Below are 24,273 nucleotides of genomic sequence, written 5' to 3'. Positions count from 1 at the left end.
TCTACATCAAGGTCTCACACATTGTAGTTCCGTGGAATCATTAGGACACAAATATCAGAGGGAAAATAATTGTATCTAAATAAAGAAACACAGATTTTTATTTGAATCTATTAATTTATGTGTACTAAGAAAATTAAGCAAAAGACTAAAAGATGTCTCTTCGTATTAAGTGTGTGTGACGGTCTCGATACAGCAGCCTTGTATCTGATGTCGTCAAAAGAAGACTTCTATTTCCCCATAGGATAGTTATGCACTAGCCGTCTATACAACAAACATCTAAGATAGCCTAGCTAGACTCTATTGTAGCGAGACTGGATCGTGGCCGCGACCTCAGATTTGACCCAAAGGAATGACAAAAGTACCTTCGAATAGCAATGTTTCATTCTGATGCCAATACAGCTATGACCAATATAGAATTCCTATTGATAAACGACGGACGCCTCGAGGGGTCACACGTCATCTCGAGGGCCATTATTCTTGGATGATTTGGCCTGGATACTTATGACGTCAAGGAGGACAGAATTCTTCCTCAATAAATTGTTCCTGAGACATGTGTCTCTCGGAGTTCCCTTTCCTTCGGAGGTCGTTATACTGCCACAGCTAGCCATAGACCGTAAAGAGGACTGCTTAGATGACCATGAACTGGAAGAAGTACTCCGAGCACTACTTCTATGTCGTATAAACGTTTGATAGTCCGTCCCGCGGGCGCTTGAAGACACGGGCACTGCATTTTTCAAACATACACAGCAAGGAAACCAAGTGTACACCAAGGTAATCAGATCAGCCTGAAACAGGAATATGATACCATGCTATCTCGAAATCAGCTTACCGGTCATTATATCGAGAAAATAAAAGTTCAGATTTTTAAAAAATCAATTACTTTACCATTTTATAAGATCACGATGTCTACCATTTTTGAAATTTCCAACTGTCTGTAGAAGGACGCACGTTTATTACCTCAGTATTTCATTATTATGGTTTTCTGTATTATAACGAGGTTCAGTGTTTCCAAGCCTTCACTTTAATCGCTTTCAATTGTGTATCTATTTAGTGTTCCTTATATCCATGTTGTACATATTTGGAAACAATCAATCTAAAACATGCCGATGATAAAGACCTGGGCAAATACAACATTGAACTTGCATGAAAACAGGTTGGAAACATTGTAACATCAATTACTACGATGATTTGCTATTTGTGCACTGAACCTTGAAGGAAATGCACTTTGAGAGTCACGGTAAATTACATTTACATTCACATCAAATAAATAGAGGAGAAGTAGATACCGCCAATGTATTATGTACTCGCTGGTTGCAAGAGCAGTATGACATGTCGGTCATACGGCAGCCTGGCATTGCCATTAGACAAACTGAACAATTTATGTCACGGGTGGACATTTCGGCACGACAATTACAATAGGAACCAATGTATGATGTATTTACCAATTACAAAAAAAAACATTGTCTCATTAAATAAGGCAATTTAAAAGCATTGATATATATATACACGGATTACTATTTTTCAATTAGCCATAAGCTTGAGTGAGTAGACGTTTATTGTTATTGTTTTCGTCTCCATTGTGTTCTTACCCTAAAGCTTTCGTTGAAGAATCCATATATGAAAGGGTTTGCGAAACTGTTAGACATCGCAAGCCAGTGAATTGCTAAGTACATTCCGAGATAGAAGTGTTCTTCATCTGCTGATTTATATCGAAGTATTTCCGGGTTAAAGTTCACCACCATAATGAACACGTGGAGCGGAAGCCAACAGATCCCAAACATGAGGACCACCAGGATAAGCATCTTTAAAACCTGTAATATAAAAACCAGTTCATTATTGCACCACGTGTCAAAATAGGGACTTCTTTTAGTCCTAACTGTATGTATACTTATTGTAAAATTACAAATTATTATTATAGTCATACTAACTTAAACGGCAATCATATGTGATGCATTTCTGTTCGCATACATTCAAAAGTGCTATTTCATACAAACCTTCAAATATTACTGGATCTATGTACATTATATAGATAGCTGTCCAATTTTTACGAATATTCCTCAACTTCAACAAATTCGTTAACTAAATGTTTCCTATAGAAAGCTACTATTGAAGGTTAGGTTCCCCGTCTAACAGCCTTAAAGTGTAACTTTGAATGAGGATTGTTTTCAAGCATGAGTATACCTTTAAGACAGCGTTTCTGACAAGGAATCAAAATATCGTGAAGTTTCCATGGACTTTATTTGGCTAAATGCGGATAAAGAGAAAGAAACATATTAAGGACGAATTGAACAGAACTGACACGCAATGAATGAATGATCAAAAGGCGATGTTGTGGACGGCCGTTATAAAGACGAAGTGAACAAAATGATAAGCAAATGTGTTCTCTGTTAAGAAAGTAAAAATCTAAACATTAGCCATCGATGATGCACGTTCATTTAAATATAATCATCGATGTAAGGCAATGTAAATAAAAGTAGGTTTACGGTACACAACAACGCCAACACACACAACAATGAATGATTCGGCGGGATCGGCGGTCATCAATACAGGGAGTATGACTGTTGTGGTAAGATATTGGAAAGGGAAGTTTTACCCTTTATATCTGCATTTTAGCTAGAAGACAATCATCGCTATTTCGGAACATGATAACCAATCAGTAATGATGTACCAGGTAAAAAATAGACTTTTTTATTACCTTCAAAAATAAAATTAAGTCGCGGTTTTCAGATAAATCCGTATTAAGCGTATTAGTCTGTCCAGGATGGATCATCTAGTTCAGAGACGGAATTTGTATACTACATGTGCTTCACGATTTTACACTCTACACATTCACATTTTTTTTTAACAAAAAAAGTAGATTGGGAATTGGTATAAATATGGAATATGTTCCCAATGAGTCATAAAATGAAACAGCGATTCATGAGATAATATTCTAATTAATCGTAGAACAAAAAGATTGAAGTATTTACTATTTAGGAGTGTGTAGAACAAAGTATGTACATATTAAAGGAAATACATAAACACGCAAAGTGCTACTGGGGGATAGAGTGCAAATGTATGCACTAAGAATTCAGTAATACGTCGTTTTTGATATGATCTTTCACTCCGAATTATAAAGGTGTTGAGAAGCACTTGTCACGTGATATGGGGTCACGTGTACTTCCGGTAAACAATGATAAGCTGACAGCTGTTACATCAACATGTATAAACACTGCTGTGCAGTGACTGCATGTCTGTCGAGAAGGTATTTGTCAGTAGATATCAGTTTTATGGCGGTTGTGAAATTTCAGCCATTTCCGGCCGAATTTTCCAATCTTACACTTCCCCAAAGCTAGCGTATTACTAATGAAACTCCATACCGGATGCATACGTGCCCCATGATGTTTCACTTGACCGCCTGGTCACTTGACGTTTGTTCCAGACACTTGCATTTCTGTAACGACGTATGATTCAAAAGTACTTTTTTTAAAGAGAACGGAGAAGATAAGGAGTGTACCTGCATGTGTGTTGCACATGCTTCGCATTACCCATAGTAACGTATGCCATGTCAGACGTCATTTTATATTGGTATTCGCTTTTATTCACACAGTTTGTTTTATGCTGTAATTATGTTTGGAAGATACGCCTGGTTTCAGATATTGAAAACAATAACGTTAAATATATTAAATAAGATATGCATTATTGATAAACTGGAAAAAAAATAACGTCAACAAATACATTCGAAACTGTAATTAAAAAATAAATAAATAAAAAGCGCCATCAGAAGTATACATTTGAATTGATTATTGCACATAATAAGCAACAGATGATTTCCAAAAGGGAACAAATAATAAAAAATATGGAACAAATATCACCCTCAATATTCCTAATATTTCGGAAATTATGGAAAAGATTTTTTTATTACAGGTAACTCCCGATATCTAAAATGCTTGATATTAGAAATAAACTCTGAAGAGACTGTAAATGGCAATGCAGACTTATCAACATGGTTATATCAGCTTGAGCAGTTACTTAGATAATTACTGAACATCGGTTATATACCTGTACCAGTGTACAATAGTATTATGTCCTATGTTCCTGGTCTGGAGACAGAACTTTGATGTAGACAAAATTGTACCTACACGTAAAACACCAAACGATACCCTGCTGAAAACCCTAGAGACAAATAACGATCTTATCTTAATTTTGTAAAATGACCTACTAGTTGACAGTTTACGTGGTAAAAGAAATATTTGTATGTAGCTAACGCTGTTTGACAAGTTAATCTTGACAACAAAGGAAAAAAGTTCTCGAAATATACTTCAGTATTTGGTTCCGGAAATCGGACTCTCCCAGAAATTGAATCAGGACCGAAATACCCGTCCCATTTTATCTATCTGAAAAAATACAAACATGACGTTTGTTGATATGTCAAATATGATAGAAATACATTTCTATCCATTGTACTGTAACCTAAACAAAAATGAGTCCGAAGTATTCCCATGTTATTATATAATTCAAATAAAAATCCGTTCAATCATTTAGCTATATTTTTACACTCTGGAACCCAGCTGCCTCCTCTGAGGTATTCTGATGCCTAAGTATCACGTAAGATAAGGCCAAATCCGTACAGATATAGATGTGGCTGGAGTGATGTCAAGTCAACAGACGTCCGTGCATACAGTCCTCTTAGGTTTTGTAAAGTGTTTAGCTCCTTGTTTCCTAAGTTACTGTTGTTGATTTTGAGTTAATATTTGACTTATGTATTGCCAATGTGGTACGTTATTCTTCCTTTTATCCTTCCCTCAACAGTTATTAACCTTTCTTTGTTGCTTTGATAGTAAAGAGTCGCAGATGGTTGACAAGTCTTCTATCGGGGTTACATATATATCAGTCGCGAAGTGTCTACAAATACGCTTTTTAATCAAGGTATATTTTACCGGTTCCATGGTTGTCATCCTGACAAAGATGTCCCAAAATGTTTATCTACTATGATAAATACGGTGAACATGTCTTTGATATTTGATGATCTACTTGCTTTCCTGAATCTGACGATATTTAGCATGCCGTGGTACAGGAAATTAATTGTCATCCGGGTTTTTTCGTTCATGATTCCTCTCCATTTGTTGATATGCTTTCTCGGTTCCTGTCGTTGACTTTTCATATCTGACAGTCTCGGTCCTCACAACGTTTGACCAGCACGTCAAATCACTACACAAAGGGCTATGAACCAAATCTATCAAATAGGTGACTATTTCAACTGCGATGAATCACCTCGCTCGTTACATTATTAAACATGTAGTGCAGATTTGCATACAAATATTTGAATCTGAGTTTTGAATTCTTCCACAGTAATTTATCACTCATTAAGTAATTATTTGAAATGAAAAACCAGACATACAGGACCCATACATTTCCAGCAGAATCGACCTCAGAATACATGTGAATAGAGAAAAAATCAACCTGTCCGATTGTCTATTTTTACTTATGTATATGGTAAGTCAACTAACTGTGTTTCACACATGAAATAAATCATATTTTACACAGATTGTAGTAACTCCACAACACATTAATATTAGGTGACTTGTAATTATATTTAACTTTCTCACAGTGTTGTTAGATCACCTATACGCTCAGTTTATTAACTACATATTAATATTAGGTAACTCCTCAATACGTTTGTTTGATGTACCCTCGCATACAATAATGTTAAGATGACATTTGATACCTTTGTTGAAGTTAATTATACAATCTGTATATGTTGATAGCTATGATACAGTAACAAAAATGTTTATCCCTTGGACATTTTCAATGATTTATCAAACTTTAAATACAACATGAAACGAAAAATTAATAATCTCTGTTGATTATTATCAATATAACACGGTTGCAGTAAACACGTTCTGTGGTGACGTGTTTTTATACAGACACTGAGAAGAAGCAACGAAAGACAACTACAACACTGATAGCGATATAACGTACTACAAAGTGTTCCCATACAACACTGATAGCGATATATAACCTACTACAAATTGTTTACCTACAACACTGATAGTGATATATAACCTTCTACAAAGTGTTTCCCTACAACATTGATAGTGATATAACCTACTACAAAGTGTTCCCCTACAACATTGATAGCGATATAACCTACTACAAAGTGTTCCCCTACAAAACTTATAGCGATATAACCTACTACAAAGTGTTCCCCTACAAAACTTATAGCGATATAACCTACTACAAAGTGTTCCCATACAACACTGATAGCGATATATAACCTACTACAAATTGTTCACCTACAACACTGATAGTGATATATAACCTTCTACAAAGTGTTCACCTACAACACTGATAGCGATATATAACCTACTACAAAGTATTCCCCTACAACACTGATAGCGATATATAACCTACTGCAAAGTGTTCCCCTACAACACTGATAGCGATATAACCTAGCTACTACAAAGTGTTCCCCTAAAACACTGATAGCGATATAACCTACTACAAAGTGTTCCCCTACAACACTGATATCAATATAACCTACTACAAAGTGTTTCCCTACAACACTGATAGCGATATAACCTACTACAAAGGGTTCCCATACAACACTGATAGCGATATAACCTACTACAAAGTATTCCCATACAACACTGATAGCGATATAACCTACTACAAAGGGTTCCCATACAACACTGATAGCGATATAACCTACTACAAAGTATTCCCATACAACACTGATAGCGATATAACCTACTACAAAGGGTTCCCATACAACACTGATAGCGATATAACCTACTACAAAGTGTTCCCCTACAACACTGATAGCGATATATAACCTACTACAAATTGTTTACCTACAACACTGATAGTGATATATAACCTTCTACAAAGTGTTCACCTACAACACTGATAGCGATATATAACCTACTACAAAGTGTTCCCGTACAACACTGATAGCGATATAACCTACTACAAAGTGTTCCCCTACAACACTGATAGCGATATAACCTACTACAAAGTGTTCCCATACAACACTGATAGCGATATAACCTACTACAAAGTGTTCACCTACAACACTGATAGCGATTTAACCTACTACAAAGCGTTCCCTCCGCTACTGACACGCACGTCAGATCAGTTTGGAGGTTAAGTGAACGATTTGTAAGATAAAGCCCTGTTGTGTTTCTGAAAATGTTAAAGGAGTAATTTAGAACAAACAACTTCTACAAGAGTCTGTAAGGATTAGATCATGATTACCCGATATAAAGCGGAGCTTTTGAGCTGTTGTTTTCGGTAGTACGTCTGTTTCTCATTAATGTGATTTATAGCTGTCGGATCAATAAACTCAAGCAAATCTGCCTTGTACTTTATAAATTAAACTAACGTAACAATATTCCTATCTTTGTTTCATAATATTGTCGGAAAATCTGTTCTACATCTTAGTGGTGAATGACGTATGAGGCATATTATACGAAAGCTCGAAGTGTCTACATTCCTGTGCATGGTTATATTTTATAGTTGTATTCATTCAAATTCCTAAATTTCAATACGTTGGAAAGGTTAATGTTCTAGGCTATCGATGAATGTGATTTATTACATGCATTGTGCCTATGACACTGTAAAGCTTCTGTATACCATATTTTAGTTTATTAGACTTTCCAGTGCGATTTTCAATATTTATGAATTTACATTTGTGTTTGTCTGTATTACGTTTCATGTTGTCCATAGTACATTGCAAGGGTTTTGAATGTATAAATCTATAGCAGTAAGCCGCCCGTAGTACGTTAACTGTAATTATGTCTGTAAAAGCCGAAACACTTAATTAGATCATTATTATGTATTTTATTTAAGTGTAAATATTTCCATCTACAGACAATCATATCGTATTTTATTTGTCTGTAAAATACATATAAGAAGACCACCAATATGAATTTGAGTTATATTAATTAAAACACCTTTTATTATATCTCTGTATAAGTCAGCACCATTAGACCGTCAGAAAGATTATTTGTCTCTTTGCAAAAATCTCGGGCAGTTGTGTCAGATCGTATTGATCATTATTAGGAATGATAGTTTTCTGTAAATAAATAGCATCTGGGTCAGGTTAGATATGTTTTATTGTCTTACTGATACATTACCTCATTAACTTCTTATCAGTGATTGGAAAGAAAGGACGATGTTTGAGCCTATAATCTCGGGATGATCCCCTCACATACAATACATATACTACATTTTTTTAAATATTTATTTCATTATTCTGAAAACCATCTATTCAACTTTTAGCTTGACGTATAATTCAGCTAATTAAAATCGATAAGATAACTATGGCCAAATAGGAAGAGAGGAAATGCTTCCATGCAGACCCTTAAATACTACCTAAAATAAGACCATGCGTCTGGACGTTTAAGCGTCTGCTGCTTCATTGTTGACATCTTCCGTGTAAATGGCACGTCCTCTATGTGAGAACTAAGGCAGTGACAACAAAACAACGTTTCAAACTATTGAAACTATTCACATAAACATATTTCTCAAATATCTCATTATGACAATCAGTGATTTTGTCCATATAATTCATTAACCTGGAAACCCTATGTTTTAAGCTTGTCTGCCTGTAGACGGCATCTGTTATGAACATCATGATATTTGGAGCAAGCTCTGAATAGAAATTAAGGGGAAGTTCTCAATCGGAAAATCGACATGGTCACGCTTTATTGTAGGCCTTAGTATTTAAGCCGTACCTGTTGGTCAAGTTGTTAGTTAAGATCGAGGAGAGCGACTGATGAGGAAGCGTATGCAATGTCCTTGATTTCAGGTTCAGGAGAGTAAACACAATCGATATTGTATGGTTTTCTTGATAGAAAATAGACTATTCAAAGTATTTACTTTAAAGAGGTTATATCGTAAAGGGAGAATACTCTGCCATCTACTAAACGTACTTTATATTGGTGTTCGTTAGTGCGGCTAGGTGACATTTGGGACGTTTACACTTTTCATGTATTAAGATATTGTGTGTGGAGACATTTAGCGTACAGATCAATAACAGCTGTCTCTTGCTTTTCTAATTGGAAATCAAATACGAACCACGGTTCTCAGGTCATACATCACTCTATCGCCATCCGTCTCCGTTCTCAAGTCTACTACATAACATGACGAATGTTTAGGGAATAGTTTCAGGACACATTGTACATAGGGTGTGGAGTTATCGATGGAAACATGGGTTTGGTTTTGATACATTACCATGATGGTTAGAGCTTACGTTATTTAGTGTGTTTTTTTTAAATATATTTATTAAATACTAATAACTTAATTAACTGACTCTCCGTACAATTGTATTTGATAACAAGTACATTTATTTATCCGAAGAAGTCCTTTTTGGTTTTAAAAGATTTCGTTATTAAATAGCAGATGAATACATTTATGTTCAGCGCAGAGGAGGTTATTGTTAATCAATAACTTAACCTCAAATGATAAATGTTTAAACAAACAGTAAGTATTTTACAAGAATGATTATAAATTTAAACAGTGAATGGGTATGAAGATAGAGAAAAAGTGTAATATAGTAGATTTACGGCCTTATTAGACGAGGATTTCGATCGTAAACCTTTTGGTTAATGACAATTGTATATATGTATTGATGTTGAAAATTAACTTTAAAAAAAAGTTACAGTCAATAAGATATCAAAGTAGTCTCTCGCATATATCATAGATCATGATTATACATAACCTGAGGTTAAGTAGGCAGCTTCTGTACATAGCAGAAATAATTTAATTAGATTTAAATTGTAATATGTTCGACAGTGGTAGTATCGTTTTCATAATGCATTTTGGAAAAACAAAATGTGTAATTTGGTACAGGTGACGAAACCTGGTTGGATGTACCGGGGTTCAACATCATAATACCCGAGAAAGTCACACACCTATTTCATCAAACCCAGACAAAATCAAGAGTTTCGGAAAGATAAAAGCTTACTGAAACAAATGTGGCATCCGTTCTGCTGTCTCTAGTCATCAACAATCAAACAGATACTAAACAAGTTTTCGGTTATGGCTGAAAATTAAATCTAATAGATGGAATTCAGATCAGGATAACAACTGTAGGGTTTCTAAATGGAAGATTAATTTATAAATAAAAATGTACCTCATAGTAAAAGTAGGATACTGGTCAACAGGACGTACCTACCTTGATTATTTGAAAATTACAACAGGTAAGACACCAGCGAATTAACATCCAAGTACATTCTACATGATAGACAAAAAGCAAGTAGTTCTCCCAACTCTTGTTTTGCAATCATAAAATATCATGAATACATTTCAATCTGAAACATCCAAAGACAAGCCCTGGACCCGTTTTAATACAACGCAAAAGCGTAACTAAAAATAAATATTGTTTTAAATTAAAACAAATCATATTTTATCGTCCACTGACGGTAAAAGTAAATTGTTCCGTTTTAAAAACAGAAAAGGTGCCGACATCCTTTTATGTATTTCTAATTCAGTGTCCATTCCTTCTTTTTTCACATTCATAATATTTTACAAATGCTTTTGATAATCTTTTACAAAAATCTGCTCGTCTTTAATGTCATATCTGACGTGAACTACATCTGAAAAACTTGACTGTTTGTTTATTTATGTAGTATAACAACTTGTCCTCACATGATTATACATAGTGGAGTCGGTACTTAATTGTAACAGCATTTGTTTGATAGTTGTGTCCTGTTGACCAATAAACTAATAAGCCAGAGTTTCCTAGCTGAGGGTCCTCACTGAACGACTTATAAGGCCGTCATCATGACCTTCTTTCTAATTTTGACATTTCAGTTTCTGCAATGAATATAGAGAGTTGGTGACCTTCATTCATTCCTGGATCTGACGGGAGTATCAGGACGACTGCCACATGTGGTGACAGGGATCATCGTAAAGTTTCAACCTGTGGAGCAGAAAGCTAGTAGTTCCTGAGAACCTGATGTATCCTCGGTTTCTTTCTTTATCAAGTTTGAGGTAAGAATTTTATTCGTGTGTTTGGTCGGTCAAGGAACCACAGCCTGTTGAGGTTTCTTCTGGAAAACCGGTCGATTCGTATCGTTTGAAATGAAATATAATTAAGTAATAGACGCCCAGTTTGGATTTAGAAAAAACGCTTCTACTGTAGACGCCATTTTCGCTTTACACTCTTTCATTAATCGTACTTTAAAAAAAAAAAGTCTCTATTGTTGTTTTATAGATTATACAAAAGCGTTTGATTTTATTGATAGACATATTCCATTTCAAAATACGTTACCACAGTCATTATAATGCATATTCCAACCTTACTTGGCTCTTTACATACGTAAATAAAGAATCCCCCCACCCCTATGGGGAGCCCCTGGAAAACCCACCAATCAGACGGCAGTANAAAGTCATGCTTCCCGCTTCATAATTCCTTCAGCCGGCCGTGTTTACGGACGTGTTTTGGTTTCTACGGGGTTCCAACTGCTACAGGCGTTGTTTGTAACCATACATATCGTATCCTTTAGTACTATATAACTTTATTTTGTTTTAATTTAGCGTCTTGCTTTATTTTGCGCCGTTTTGCGACCAGGCTCCGGCCACGTGTTTGCGTTTTGACGGTTTGTTTACTTTGAGATGGAGACTCCTCCTTCTCAAAGGCGCTGTTCTGGGGGTCATTTTTTTGAGGCTTCCGACCCCCACCCTTACTGTCGAATTACTCTCTGGAGCAGCCGTGTGACATTTGCCGTGCCTGGCAGCCGACTCCTGCCGGTGGCTCTCCCCGCCCGCGAGGGCGTGCAGGTAAGTCGGGTAGGAGGGGTAGGGGTGGGGCGAGGGTTATGGCTAGGCCTAAGCCCTCGGAGAACACAAGCGGAATTTCGACCTCTGTTGAGTCTTCCCTGGGGTTCGTTTCGGCGGTTTCGGCCCGTCCCGGGGCCGTTGTGAAACAATTTGTTTCATTGGATCCGGACCTTTCCCCCCCCCCCCCCCCCTCNGACCGGCCCCCGGCAGTTTTGTCTGCTCCCGGAGTTCCTTGCATCCCTGATGTAGCCCCTGACGTGATGATGGCGTCTAGCACGCCGTCCACCACTGTTCAGCATTTGCTGCCCGGTCCGGTGGTAAGTGATGCCTCGGCCTCGCTAGCCCCGGCTGGATTTTACGGTGGTGTGAGCCCTGGTGTAAAAACCTATGCTCCCAGCTCTATCTCTTGTGCCTCCTTTCCATGTTTTCCTATGGTAGGTGCCAGCGCAGCTGCGTTTGGTTTTGCCGGTGCACGCTGCTTGTTTTACTGTCCCTACAGGTTTTGGCCCTGTTGTAGGTCAGTCTGGGTGGAGTTGGTCAGGTCAGCCAGATGTGGCTTATGGCGGCGGATGTGTAGGTGGCCCTAGGTTCCCTACCCCGCCCCTCCAAACCGGTCCTGCCTCCGGTTTCGGGCATCAGGTTGGTGGCTCTGTTCCAGGGTCCTCCCTGGTTTATCCCACCTATTTGCAGGGTGGGAATGGAGCTCATTGGGGTCAACAGACTCCTTTTTACAGTTAAAATTACGCCCAAGTATCCACCTAGGTTCAGTTCGTTCTGCGTGCGGCTTGCGTGCGGTTAGCGGTAGTCTAGCGTCTAGAAAGCGATCGTTCACCGTTCGAGCACCGTTCGTATGTTTCGTCTGTTTCGTTCGTATCAGCTAAATCGTTCCGTTCGGTTATTTCGACCGTCCCTATCGTCCAATTATTTCATTGGGTCGTTTAGTTCGGCTACTCCGTCCGGCTGTTCCGTCCGGCTGTTTAGTTCGATCGTCTAACTTACTCCGTCTTTTTGGGTTAGGATGCGCACGCAGTTTATCAATTCANTTGAGTCTACCAGTAACTTCCGCTGTCCGGTGTCAACTCCTACCTTACAGCAGGTTCCAGGGTCTTGTGGTCCTGCTCCTGCTGTTCCTCAGGGACTATCGATTGCCCCGATAGTTCCCTCGGGTAGGTCACGTTCTCTTTCCCCTCCTCGCACCCCTCCCCGGAGGGCGACGTTGATGGAGGTGGATTCGGCGGGTGCCTCTCCTAGTGATGAGAGGGACGTTCTTCGGGGCTCTCCTGGTTGCTCCAATTTTACGGAGACTCGGGATGAGGATAGAGTCGGCGAGTTTACTGACTCTGATTTAGAGTCGTTGGATTCGTCTGGGTTGGACTCAGAAGGCCCTTCTGATGTGTCCCAATCCCGGCCCCGAGATGCTGATCCGGTGCCTCCAGAGGTTTCGGCTTCATTTCGCACTTTACGTGCAGAAGTTATGAAGCTTCTGGGGGACGGGGTTTGCCCACGCCCTTCCACGGATTCGGCCGTCCCGGAGCGCACTTCGCTCCTTCAGAGCATGTTGCCTCCCCTAGCATCTGCCTCCTCGGCCTCTGCTAGGTCTCTTGCGGAGGGACGAGGCGTGGCTTCGTCCCTCGCTCAGGTCAACGCTTTATTAAAGCAGAAGGTGAGCAAGGCTCGCAAGCCTTTTTCCCTCTCGGCTTTACAGGTCGTGGTTGCGGACATCGCAGATTTAGCTGCAGATACGTACCGCATCCACGACCCAGTCTTGGCCCCTAATTCTGTTTCCCTTGAGAGGGATCTGGATAAGTGGCCGGGACGCTGTGTTGACCAGGTTGTGATGGGGCCTAGGGAGCACTCTAAGTTGGAGCGTCTCCTTAGGCTGGCTCTCCATGTTCTGTCCTACGCAGACTGGTTTACTTCTGCGTTGCTGGCTGCGAGCTGCAAGTCGGTGGAGCAGCTCCCCAGCAAGGTTGGACTGATGGAGCGCCTCAGCCAGGCAATTTGCAAGGCACATCTTGATGCGATGGCCTTACTGTCGGCTGCCATGTCACACCTTGTTGTTGCCCGCCGGTTGTCGGTCCTTTCTGGACTGCCAGTCGGCGATTCCTATCGGGCGACCCTTTTGGAGGCTCCCTTGACTGGCGAGGATTTGTTTGGCGGGGTCCTTCCCTCAGTGCAATCTGAGATGAGGTTGGACCCGTTTGCATCTGAGGTTGACGCCACAACTCCGCAGGCAAGGGCGCTAGCAGGAAGAGGCAGGCTATTGGCTCCTCCAAGCGTAGGAGGAAGAGGGCAAAGACGACTGCTTTTCAGCAGCAGGCTGCCCCTCCGACTTCCGCTCCGGCAGAACGTCGGAAATCTTCCTTCCGTGGTAGGGGTTCCCATAGGGGTCGAGGCAAAGCCAAATTTTCCAGAGGTAGGAAGGGTTCCTGGCTCTTCCTTGCCCTTGCTAACTCCTTGTCCACTGTCTGTCGCCGCTCTCACCCCCTTGGGCGCGGGAGGTCCGTCGATGTGGTTTGGAAGGGCTAGATTGGCCCCTTCCGAACTTGCCAGTAGGCGGTCGGCTGTCCCATTTCGTTCCTCAGTGGAAAGAAATCACATCAGACAGTTGGGCCCTAGGGGTTGTGTCCAAGGGTCTCCGCATCCCGCTTCTTCGGGATCCACCTCTGGCGCGAGAGCCTATCTTTTTCCCTTCTCCTTCCGATCCGGGAAAGGTGGAGGCTCTCAGGTCAGAGGTTCAGGCCATGATCGCGAAGGGCGCGATCGTGGAACTTTCATCGGACCAGTGGTCTCCAGGGTTTTACTCCCTGGTCTTCCTCGTGAAGAAGAAGTCCGGTGCCTGGAGGCCTATTATCGACCTCAGTACGTTCAACACGTACGTCGATTCCCGCACATCCAGATGGAAACGCCACGGCGCATCGATCTGAAGGATGCTTACTTTCACATCCCGGTGAGGAGGTCGGCCAGGAAGTTCCTCAGGTTCACTTTCGAGCAGAAGGTTTACCAGTTTCGCGCTATGCCCTTCGGCCTCACTACGGCCCCCTTGGTTTTCACCAAGTTGTTGCAGGTAGTAGTGGGGCACCTCCACAGTCTCGGGGTAGATGCACACATCTACTTCGACGACTCCCTGTTGCTCCAAGTGGATCCAGTTATCCTGTCCCGGAGCACGAGGTCGGTTCTGGGCGTTCTGTGCCGCCTAGGGTTCATCCCTTCCAGGGAGAAGTCGGAGGTTCTCCCCTCTCAAGATTTTGTTTTCCTCGGTTATCGGTTCAGAACCGATCTGGGGTTTGTCCTTCCACCAGTGTCCAAGTTCGAGAAGGCCTCTCTGTTGGTCTCCGTTCTGGTCGGTGTGGAGCGAATTCAGGTCCGATGGTTCCTTCGGTTCCTCGGTTACCTGAATTCATTGGCGGATGTGGTTCCCTTGGGTCGGCTTCACATCCGTCCGCTCCAGCTGTTCCTTCTGTCAGTTTGGTCTCCGGCGTCTCGACAGTGGGATGTGTACATTCCTCTGCCGGAGTCAGTGAAGGAATCAGCTCGTTGGTGGACTCTCAAGAGCAATGTCTTGGCAGGAGTTCCTCTGGTTCGGGCATCTCCTGCTATGACCCTTTACACCGACGCGTCCATGACCGGTTGGGGTGCATACCTTTCCGGTCAGACGTCGGCGGGGGTGTGGTCAGGGGAACAGCTTTCAGAACACATCAATGTTCTGGAAATGCGTGCTGTTCTGTTGGCCCTTCGGGGTCTTCGACCCTCCCTGCAGGGCAAGGCCATTTGTCTGGCTACAGACAACTCCACTGTGGTGGCTTATCTGCAGCGCCAGGGGGGCACCCGTTCCCCGGCTCTGTGTGCTTTATCCACCCAGGTCCTGTTGCTGTGTCAGGAGATCAGTCTCGATCTCACGGTGAGGCACCTTCCAGGTCGTCTGAATGTTCTGGCCGACACTCTGTCTCGGTCTCGGAGCCCGGTTCTCACCGAATGGACCCTCAAGCGTTCGGTGTTCCGGTCTCTTTGCCTGGTTTGGGACAGACCCCATGTGGATCTGTTCNACAGCTGCTGTTTGGAGGGGTCATTCTACGTTTACGGAGTTCTATCTCCGATCTTTGTCGGGACAGTCTGACGGATTGTATTCTTTGGGCCCTCTTGTGGCTGCCCAGTCCGTTGTCTGTCCTCCCTCTTCTTTTGCATAAGCCTCATTATGTCTTCTCCGCGTGATCCGGAACGCTGGTCGTAATCAGGCTTTGTGTCACAAAAGGAAAGGGTATTTTGAATTTTTCCTCCGGGGGTATGGGTCCTATTGTTGGAACCCTTCATCGCTCCACGGAGACACCACTGCGGTAAGTCGAATTCGCATTATAATGACTGTGGTAACGTATTTTGAAATAGAATTGAGGTTTCTCTTGTGAAACCAATTTCTATTATAAATACTTACCACAGTCATTAGGTGAGTTCCCTCCCAGCCTCCCCTTGTCTCCTTGGCTCTCACTTTTTTGGGCTTTGGAATTATGAAGTGGGAAGCATGGCTTCGTGTCTTATCACGTGCGTGAATACTGCCGTCTGATTGGTGGGTTTCCCAGGGGTTCCCCATGGGGGGGAAATTCTTTATTTACGTATGTAAAGAGCCAAGTAAGGTTGGAATATGCATTATAATGACTGTGGTAAGTATTTATAATAGAAATTGGTTTCAAAAGAGAAACCTCAAATGTATGGTATAAAATGATCAAAGAAGGTGTAGAAGGTAAACTTCTAAAAGTTATCAGATCATTATATAAAAGTGTGAAATGTTGTTTTAAATATAATGGTACTCTCTCCGAATTTTTTGATATTGAAAACGGATTATTTCAGGGGGAAATATTATCACCCCTTCTGTTTGCTATATATGTAAATGATTGTGAAATGCAGTTTTTATCAGATAATTGTCCATCTATTGAAATACAGGATATCAATATGTTTTTACTTGTGTGAAACACCAGAGGGTTTGCAAACAATGTTAGACTCTCTTGCATATTATACCAAAAAATGGGATTTGACCATAAATACTGGGAAAACAAAAATTGTCGTGTTTAGAAATGGAGGGATATTAAGGGGAAATGAAATATGGTTTTACGAAGGAAATAAATTGGATGTTGTCGATCAATTCAATTACATTGGTGTACTATTGAATTTTAACGGAAAATTTAGACATACTCAAAAGCAAGTTGCTGACCAGGGGAGAAAAGCTTTGTTTGCATTATTAAATGTTTGTAAGAAAAAGAAAAAAAAATATAGAAACTCAATTGTCTGTTTTTGATTCTTATGTAAATAGTGTTTTAAGTTACGGAGCAGAAGTATGGGGCTTCCATGCCGCACCAGACATCGAAAAATTTCATGTGAGATTCTGCAACCAAATATTAGGATTATATAAAAAAAAAAAAAAAAAAGTAATGTTATGGTGTATTATGAACTTGGAAGATATCCCATGAAAATAGTTAAAAATTACGAATATTCAAATATTGGATAAAACTGAGAAATGTAGGAAATTGCATTCTAAGGTCATGCTATGATGATATGCTTTGTAATAATGACATTTGGTTAATGAGTGTAAAACAAGAATTATACAGAATTGGTCTTGGAAATGTGTGGGAATCCTCCAGTTTAATTAATAGCACTTTTCATATTATAAAAGAACGTCTTTGTGACATATTCAGACAAGAATGTTTTGAAAAAATTCAATCTTCTCCTAAAGGAGCATTGTATCAATATGTATGTAATTTTGATCACCAGTATTATTTTTCAAAACCTGTAAATATAAATTATTTAAAACAAATATGCAAAATTCGAATGTCTGCACATAAGTTAAATATTGAGTGTGGCAGATATAATAGAATTGAGAGACAAAACAGATTGTGTACAGTATGTGACCTGAATGATGTCGAGGATGAGTTCCATTTTATTTTAAAATGTCCTTGCTATATTGATATAAGGTTGAAACTAATTAAGAAATATTATGTAAGACATACAAGCATGTTTAAATTAATTCAACTGCTTACTTGTGAGAATGTATCCGACATTAGAAATCTGGGAAAATTTTTAATACAAGCAAAACAAAAGGAGATCTGAACTGATTGCTGGTTAGTGTTCACTCTCCATGGTGTGTGTGTGTGTGTATCATATTGTATGTTGACTCTGTATGTTATAACTGATAAGTCAACCGACTTAAAGAACTTGAACTTGAACTTGGTCGCTTTGATATGAATCAAAAATACTTTCAACTTATGTTTATTTGTATACGCCCCACTCGACGTAACCTTTCCGTAAGCTATACCTACAACATATAGTACAACAATCGGTCAACGGGAGACAACCCAAAGTACATTTATACTCCATCGGCACGACATCGGGCCGTGGTCAATTATCAGTTGTGTCTCTGGAGAGTGATAACACATGCACTCTTAACAAAGGCGCTGTTTATGACACCTCGTTCCTGTCAGGTTTTGACCCACGGAGACCATTTACTTGTGTTCATATTCTAATAACTTGTCTATGACACCTCATATCAAAGTACTGTTTATGGTCAGCATAAATGTATCTTATTACATTGTACAACACCAGGTGATGCTAAGTTGCTATTATCTACAAACAGATGTAACATTGTTCATATTTAATTAATCTAGCACTCAAGCGTGATGTGTATTCATTTTGTTTGGTTTCGATTAAAGCAATAACGTGTACATGTAATATGTAGAAATAATTATAAACAGGTTTTAGATTTCAATTTTGCATTCAAACAAGTTTTTTTTTAATTTAAGCTCATGGTCAGAATGTTCCGATGAACTTGTTTATCGCGAAGGTGTTTTAAAAAAAGTGTTTGTTAATCTGTCAAAAGCTGATTGCATGCGTTGACGAGCGATATCTTTAGTGTTTGGATTTGCTTGATTGAAATAAAACATGACGTCAGCGTTACTTGTAAGGCAATAAAACAAATTATAAGATGGTTTTGTTTTTACATTATTATTATTATTTGTTTATCTTTTGTAGATACAATAGTCATGTCTTCAGACAGTATGTACAATATGTACGTCTGCCTACAGTAGGTACAGTTTTAGAGATCAGTGCGTTGTACTCATTGAGAAAGCAGGTATGCCTTTCGTGAGTGGTATTTTGAACGCATTCAGACAGTAAGTACGATATACACACCTTCGGAGATCTAGAGTAGGATTATACTCTACATCAAATTTTATTCCTTAAAATATGTTATTTTAGTGAAAATAACAGCAGAGTCACATGTATATCTTCATGGTGAGAAAGAAAACATCAAAGCTGTCAGATATTTTCTCGACCTAATTGTTTATACCTATACTTAACCAACACGATACTATTTGTTTGCTGTTTTCCTCGGTAGACATGCACAGTCTCTCATATATGTAAATCCCCTTGTCAAATTACTGTTTTCAAACACAAAATTTGGAGCGGTTTCTTTGAAGATTGTCTGACGTAGGCATTCCTCTGTTAAGTTTGTGATATTTACATGTACATTTGGCTAAACACCATAATAATCCACTACTTTTTACATAAAGGTACCCTTCAAAATAAACGTACTAGGACGGTCTATAATCAGGTATTTTATGGTATCATAAAACGGTTTCTTATACAATCTACATATTACTGCTCAATTGGAACGCTATCGATCATTTCGCTCATACATGTAAATGGAACGGATGTTATTTTCATGGTTTATCGTAAGTGCTGTTGTTAAGACCTATTTCAGATGAAGCCATGGCATGTATCATTGTTCATTCTCTTTGCATTGAACGTTGTTTTGTGTCTACTAAAACTTGCCATTGGATTTTGGATAGGAATTCTGAGAGCATTTAATGTAGTTCTGCATATAATTTTTAGTTGTTTCTTTAATGTTCCCTCAGCAGCAAAATGAAAAGCATCGATTCTGTACCTCATACAGCAAAGCGATTTCATACAGCGAGTCTGTACTTTCCCCGCTCATTTACGTGTGTCTTTAAGAACATGCTGAAATTCACCTTGGATGTCAAGTAACTTCCACAAACGAAGATCATATCATTGATGGGTAAAATTCTATGATAACTTCTCATCCCGGAGGTTGTGCATGTACATAATGTACCTTTTCTCATTGATAGAAAATCAAATATAAGTAGGACATTTGTTAAAAAAATAAAATAATTTGTTTTCAGAAGTCAAACCCGGAGAGACATTGATAGAAACTGTTGAAGATCTCTTGAAGTAAAATATAAAGAAAATATCAATATTTGTAAATACCCAATTTCATTAACATTTAGGTGTTTAAGCTTCATAGTTACATACAAAATAATATTGATATTTAAATGAAAGATTTCCTTTTTTCCGTTTTTAATCACATTACCATCTGAACTGTTTTGGAACAAAATGGCATTACTTTTCACAACTTCCAAGTCTTACTCTTTTTGTAATTGTTAAGCTTTAACAGTTTCAGCAAACGAGTTTATATCATCTGCATAAAAAACCCATAAAATAATTAAAAACTGTGATCAAATTTTGTTCAAGATCATCACATAAACAACTTAGATCTTCAATAATGCTAGTATTTCTCTTCATGAGTTAATAAAGTTTGTAATTATTTCCTTGTGTGTTATTTTAAATTGCATGGTGCATAAATGAGCAATATCGTTCAATTTGGGCTTAATAATAGCTCAAATGCAGGTCTGTTGACAAATGCAAGTTGAAAGGTCGATAACTTTGGGGGACTTGTGAAAGCATCATTGATCATGTATGCAATTTAAATACAAATATCTTATTCAATCGATTGGTCAAACACCAATATTGCTATTTAGAGAACCTTATATGTATTTCTATTTACAACAAGGCAGCAAAAGACATAATATTATTTCAAGATTTTTAATCTGATGATTATATCAAATAATTATTATACTTTAGTTGGCTTTGCTGTTTTCTTCAAAAGCCAAGTATATAACTGATATTATTTCATTGATCTTAATGCTGATAAGAAAATATTTCAACAGTGTCAATTTTGGTAGACTTTTATTATAATAATATATTCATCATTTTGAGAGAAAAAAAAAAATCTGTTATAATAAATTTGATGTTTAACCGTACAATGAATGGACTATGCTCATTAAATAGTCATAGGCTATCTTGTCAGATATTAAAACTCAATGAAGATATTAAGAACCATCAGAAGAGATTATTCACAAATCTTCGTGATTTTAACGTCAACTATTTTCAAACCTCTGTTATCTTATCTAAGATCTTCGAGAATACTGCGTCTCAGCATCGAGTTGTTCCTTTCCGTTCAGTCTCCATGTCAATCTGCAATCGGCCTATCGCTTGGTACAAATAGCGTTCGTCCTTCATGTTAACAAAGACACCGCTTCCTCCTTAGATAACAAGTGTAGAGCGGTGCCTGCCATGCTGGACTTGTCCCGTGCGTTTAATGTAATTGACCAAGGCATACTTTGCAAAGTCTGAAAAATTCTTATCGGGGTGACTGATATTGAAATAATCCCAAAAGCAATGAGGAATGCGCCATAAAGCTTTCTATAGTCTGGAACAACCTGCAGCCTTCGATGGGAGTCCTAGTATTCCAAGCAAATCTGTTTTCATAATAATTTGAGTATATCAATAATCATTTTCGTCCATCATATTGGTTATACAAGTAGTACAAAATTTAAAAATATTCCTAAGAATTTGGTATGTAATGCTCCAGGTCTAAGATTGTAAAAACTTTGAAATAACTTGAGCCTCTGAGTACATCATCTACTCCATATCGTGAAACTGAAAAGTTTGTTCTAGTAGTTGGTTCGATAGTAAAGTTTCAAAACGTATACAGAGTGATCCTAGTTAAATGATACTGATAATGGTGATACCTGCTCTGTTGAGCAACAAGCAAAATGGAAATCTATCATATTTGCTTACCAACATGATATTTTTTCCACCTTTACAAATTCAAAAATTGTTATTACATGTACATTGTAGCAACAGGTAAATCATAAAACATATCGGAAGCGTTTCACATACCGTTGAATTACTAGAATGCAAACTTAATTGGCAAATTTTAGAAACAGAAAGAATGTAAGGCAAACCATACCACTATACTGCTAAATCTTCACCAAAGTCTGCATTGTGTTTCCTTTAATAATTCATTATAACTTTGATTTATCGACAGAAATATAAGTGATTCTTAATGATAATAAATATTGATGAACTGTTTTCGAAGAGTTAGTTGGGGTCGAAATATTTTGCAGAACCATTTCCTTTTTGTCTTTCTAAAACACAAATGCAATTCAATGCAGAAATGCCAGATATAATGCCCCTGTTATTACAGTCGGCTTAACGTAAATGACAACACACAATGGTAAAGGCAGCAAGTCAAGTCATCTCTTGTACAAATGTTTCATAGAAATGCATGGAATGATATCTCCAATTCCAATAAAGTGTATTTACTAAATGTGCATCTATGTAGATATGTTTCTCCTGTTTCTATCTCCGTATGAATAATGAATATTGCTGGAGATTTCACCCTGTATTGTGTCTTGCTCTAATGGAGTGAGATTATATGGATGAATCTTATCAGATCGATGCAACAAGTGTACACTCGGAAATATCACAAACGAAACACACGAGATTGCACAGATAACTGACTTGCTTTGAGTCCCGTGGTTTGGGGGCTTACTTATGACGCAGGCAGACGTATGGTCAAATGAAACCTCGCCAGAGATCAATTTCAGAGAAAAGTATCCACTTCTTTAAGCGCCCCACTGAGGTTAGTACTAAAAGAGAACACCAATACTACTGGCAATGTTGATGTTTTAATACATACCTCTCAATATCATCGGGCGTATACTGCATTCACACAGTTTCTTTCCGTACCGTCCAATGCTTTAATTAGGCTTCAACAATATGACGTTATTAGACCTGCTTTTGTTACGTGCAATGACTCATTTGTGAGTTCTTAAGCTTGATAAACTCACATTAATTCTTTATCTTATATTCTCTTATCCTTTTAAGAATGTTGTGTAATAATTTATGTCTCACAGATGAGAAATCTGCTGATATTTGCTGTAATTGTTGTGGTTTTCGATACATTAATCAATCCGGAAGTGAGCGTTTGATATTACTGCAAAATCCATCTGCCTTTTAGTAGTATTGAATTTAACAATTTTAATTTGTCAAGCTGTGTGCACCGTTTTGAAGCAACACTTTTGAGATTATGTCAACAACATTTACTGTCGATTAAGCTAACATTCTTACATAAAATGATGAGATTTTTAGAATTTATTTTTCTGAAATGTTTACTTACTACATGTATGTGAACTTTCATTTTAACTTTTTATTGAGGTGGCTTTACTCTAGCGGGCTGGCTTGTCAAAACTGTTTCCTTATAGAGCAACGAAGGAGCTTCTGGAGATTTCTGATTGACAGAATGACGATCAAATATACATGCACAATGTATGATGGTGCGAGATTAAACAGTGCGTTATCAATTTATACTTGTGGTGTTTTGTTATAATTTTTGGTGATTCAATCTTGAAATTATTTCGACAAACTGTTATGGTTTTCCATTGACGACGAGGTTGGTGATATGCGCTGTTTACTCGATGCTTGTTTTTGTTAAGGACCATCAGACCCATACTCTCTTTATGTCGTCACTTCAATTGCAAGATCACAACGTCACCAGCCAAATACAGATATTTTCTCTTGAATATCATACACTTCACCATCTTTAATGACAGAATACAGAACCAGTTTTTATCTTATATAAAACAATTAAGGATTTTGTTTCGGTGAATATGTTGTAGCATGGACCTGACAAGTGATATTGTTCTCGACTTTGTCTTGCTCTAAATGTCTTTTTTCCGGTCCCTGTAACCACAAATTCAGCTTTACAATTATGAAATATAATCATTCTAACCAAAATAATAGGATGACCGTCATTATAAGGTCAAAGTATGTTCTACAGCCTGGTGATTAAAAAAAAAAGTATTATTTAAGTACATGCAACAAGAAAGAGATATATTGAACTCGTTTCTGGGATTAGTGACGTTTGTACTCTGTCAACTTTACCAGACGATTGATCAGTCAAACGGCACTATGGCTAGGTAGTGCTAGTGTATGAGGAGATGCCAAAGGCATCACTAATTGAACCACCTTGGTAACGTCGTACCTTGGTTTTACCTTGTTATATTCACCATGGACTGATCAGTCGCCTGATCAAGCTGACAGAATGTACAATGTACCTAGCGTGAGAAATACTAACGTGCGGTATAGGTACTTCAATATGATCTCTATTTTTAGTTTTGAAAACTAGCTCATCGTTTGTTGAAACGTTATTTCAATTATTATGTTTAAACGTTATTTTGATCTTGTGCATTCTAACCGAGTACATGTAATAACTCAAAGGCTTTAGCTTGGCCAGATAAAACTATTGACCGCTTCGGACGCCTAGACCATTGTAAACGTCACGGACACGAGGGAGTCGAAAACATTAATTGCAAAGCAGTA

At 38.6% G+C, this 24,273-nt stretch overlaps 1 protein-coding gene across 1 annotated transcript in view; it reads right to left on the bottom strand.

Annotated features, from left to right (window-relative positions):
- Positions 1–449: 449 nt before the first annotated feature.
- Positions 450–24,273, bottom strand: part of LOC110452794 (prolactin-releasing peptide receptor-like) — a 40,019-nt gene continuing 16,195 nt past the window's right edge. The window contains exons 2-3 of the mRNA XM_021501470.1: positions 1,590–1,811; positions 450–785 (exon numbers count right to left, since the gene is read on the bottom strand). Of these exons, the coding sequence (XP_021357145.1) occupies positions 450–785; positions 1,590–1,811 (558 nt within the window). The remainder of the gene's footprint in view (positions 786–1,589; positions 1,812–24,273) is intronic.

Source organism: Mizuhopecten yessoensis, unplaced genomic scaffold (assembly GCF_002113885.1).
Source record: "Mizuhopecten yessoensis strain PY_sf001 unplaced genomic scaffold, ASM211388v2 scaffold6891, whole genome shotgun sequence".
Classification (NCBI taxonomy): domain Eukaryota; kingdom Metazoa; phylum Mollusca; class Bivalvia; order Pectinida; family Pectinidae; genus Mizuhopecten; species Mizuhopecten yessoensis.
Note: the sequence above shows the minus strand (reverse complement) of the source record. Positions and strands in the feature narration are given on the sequence as shown.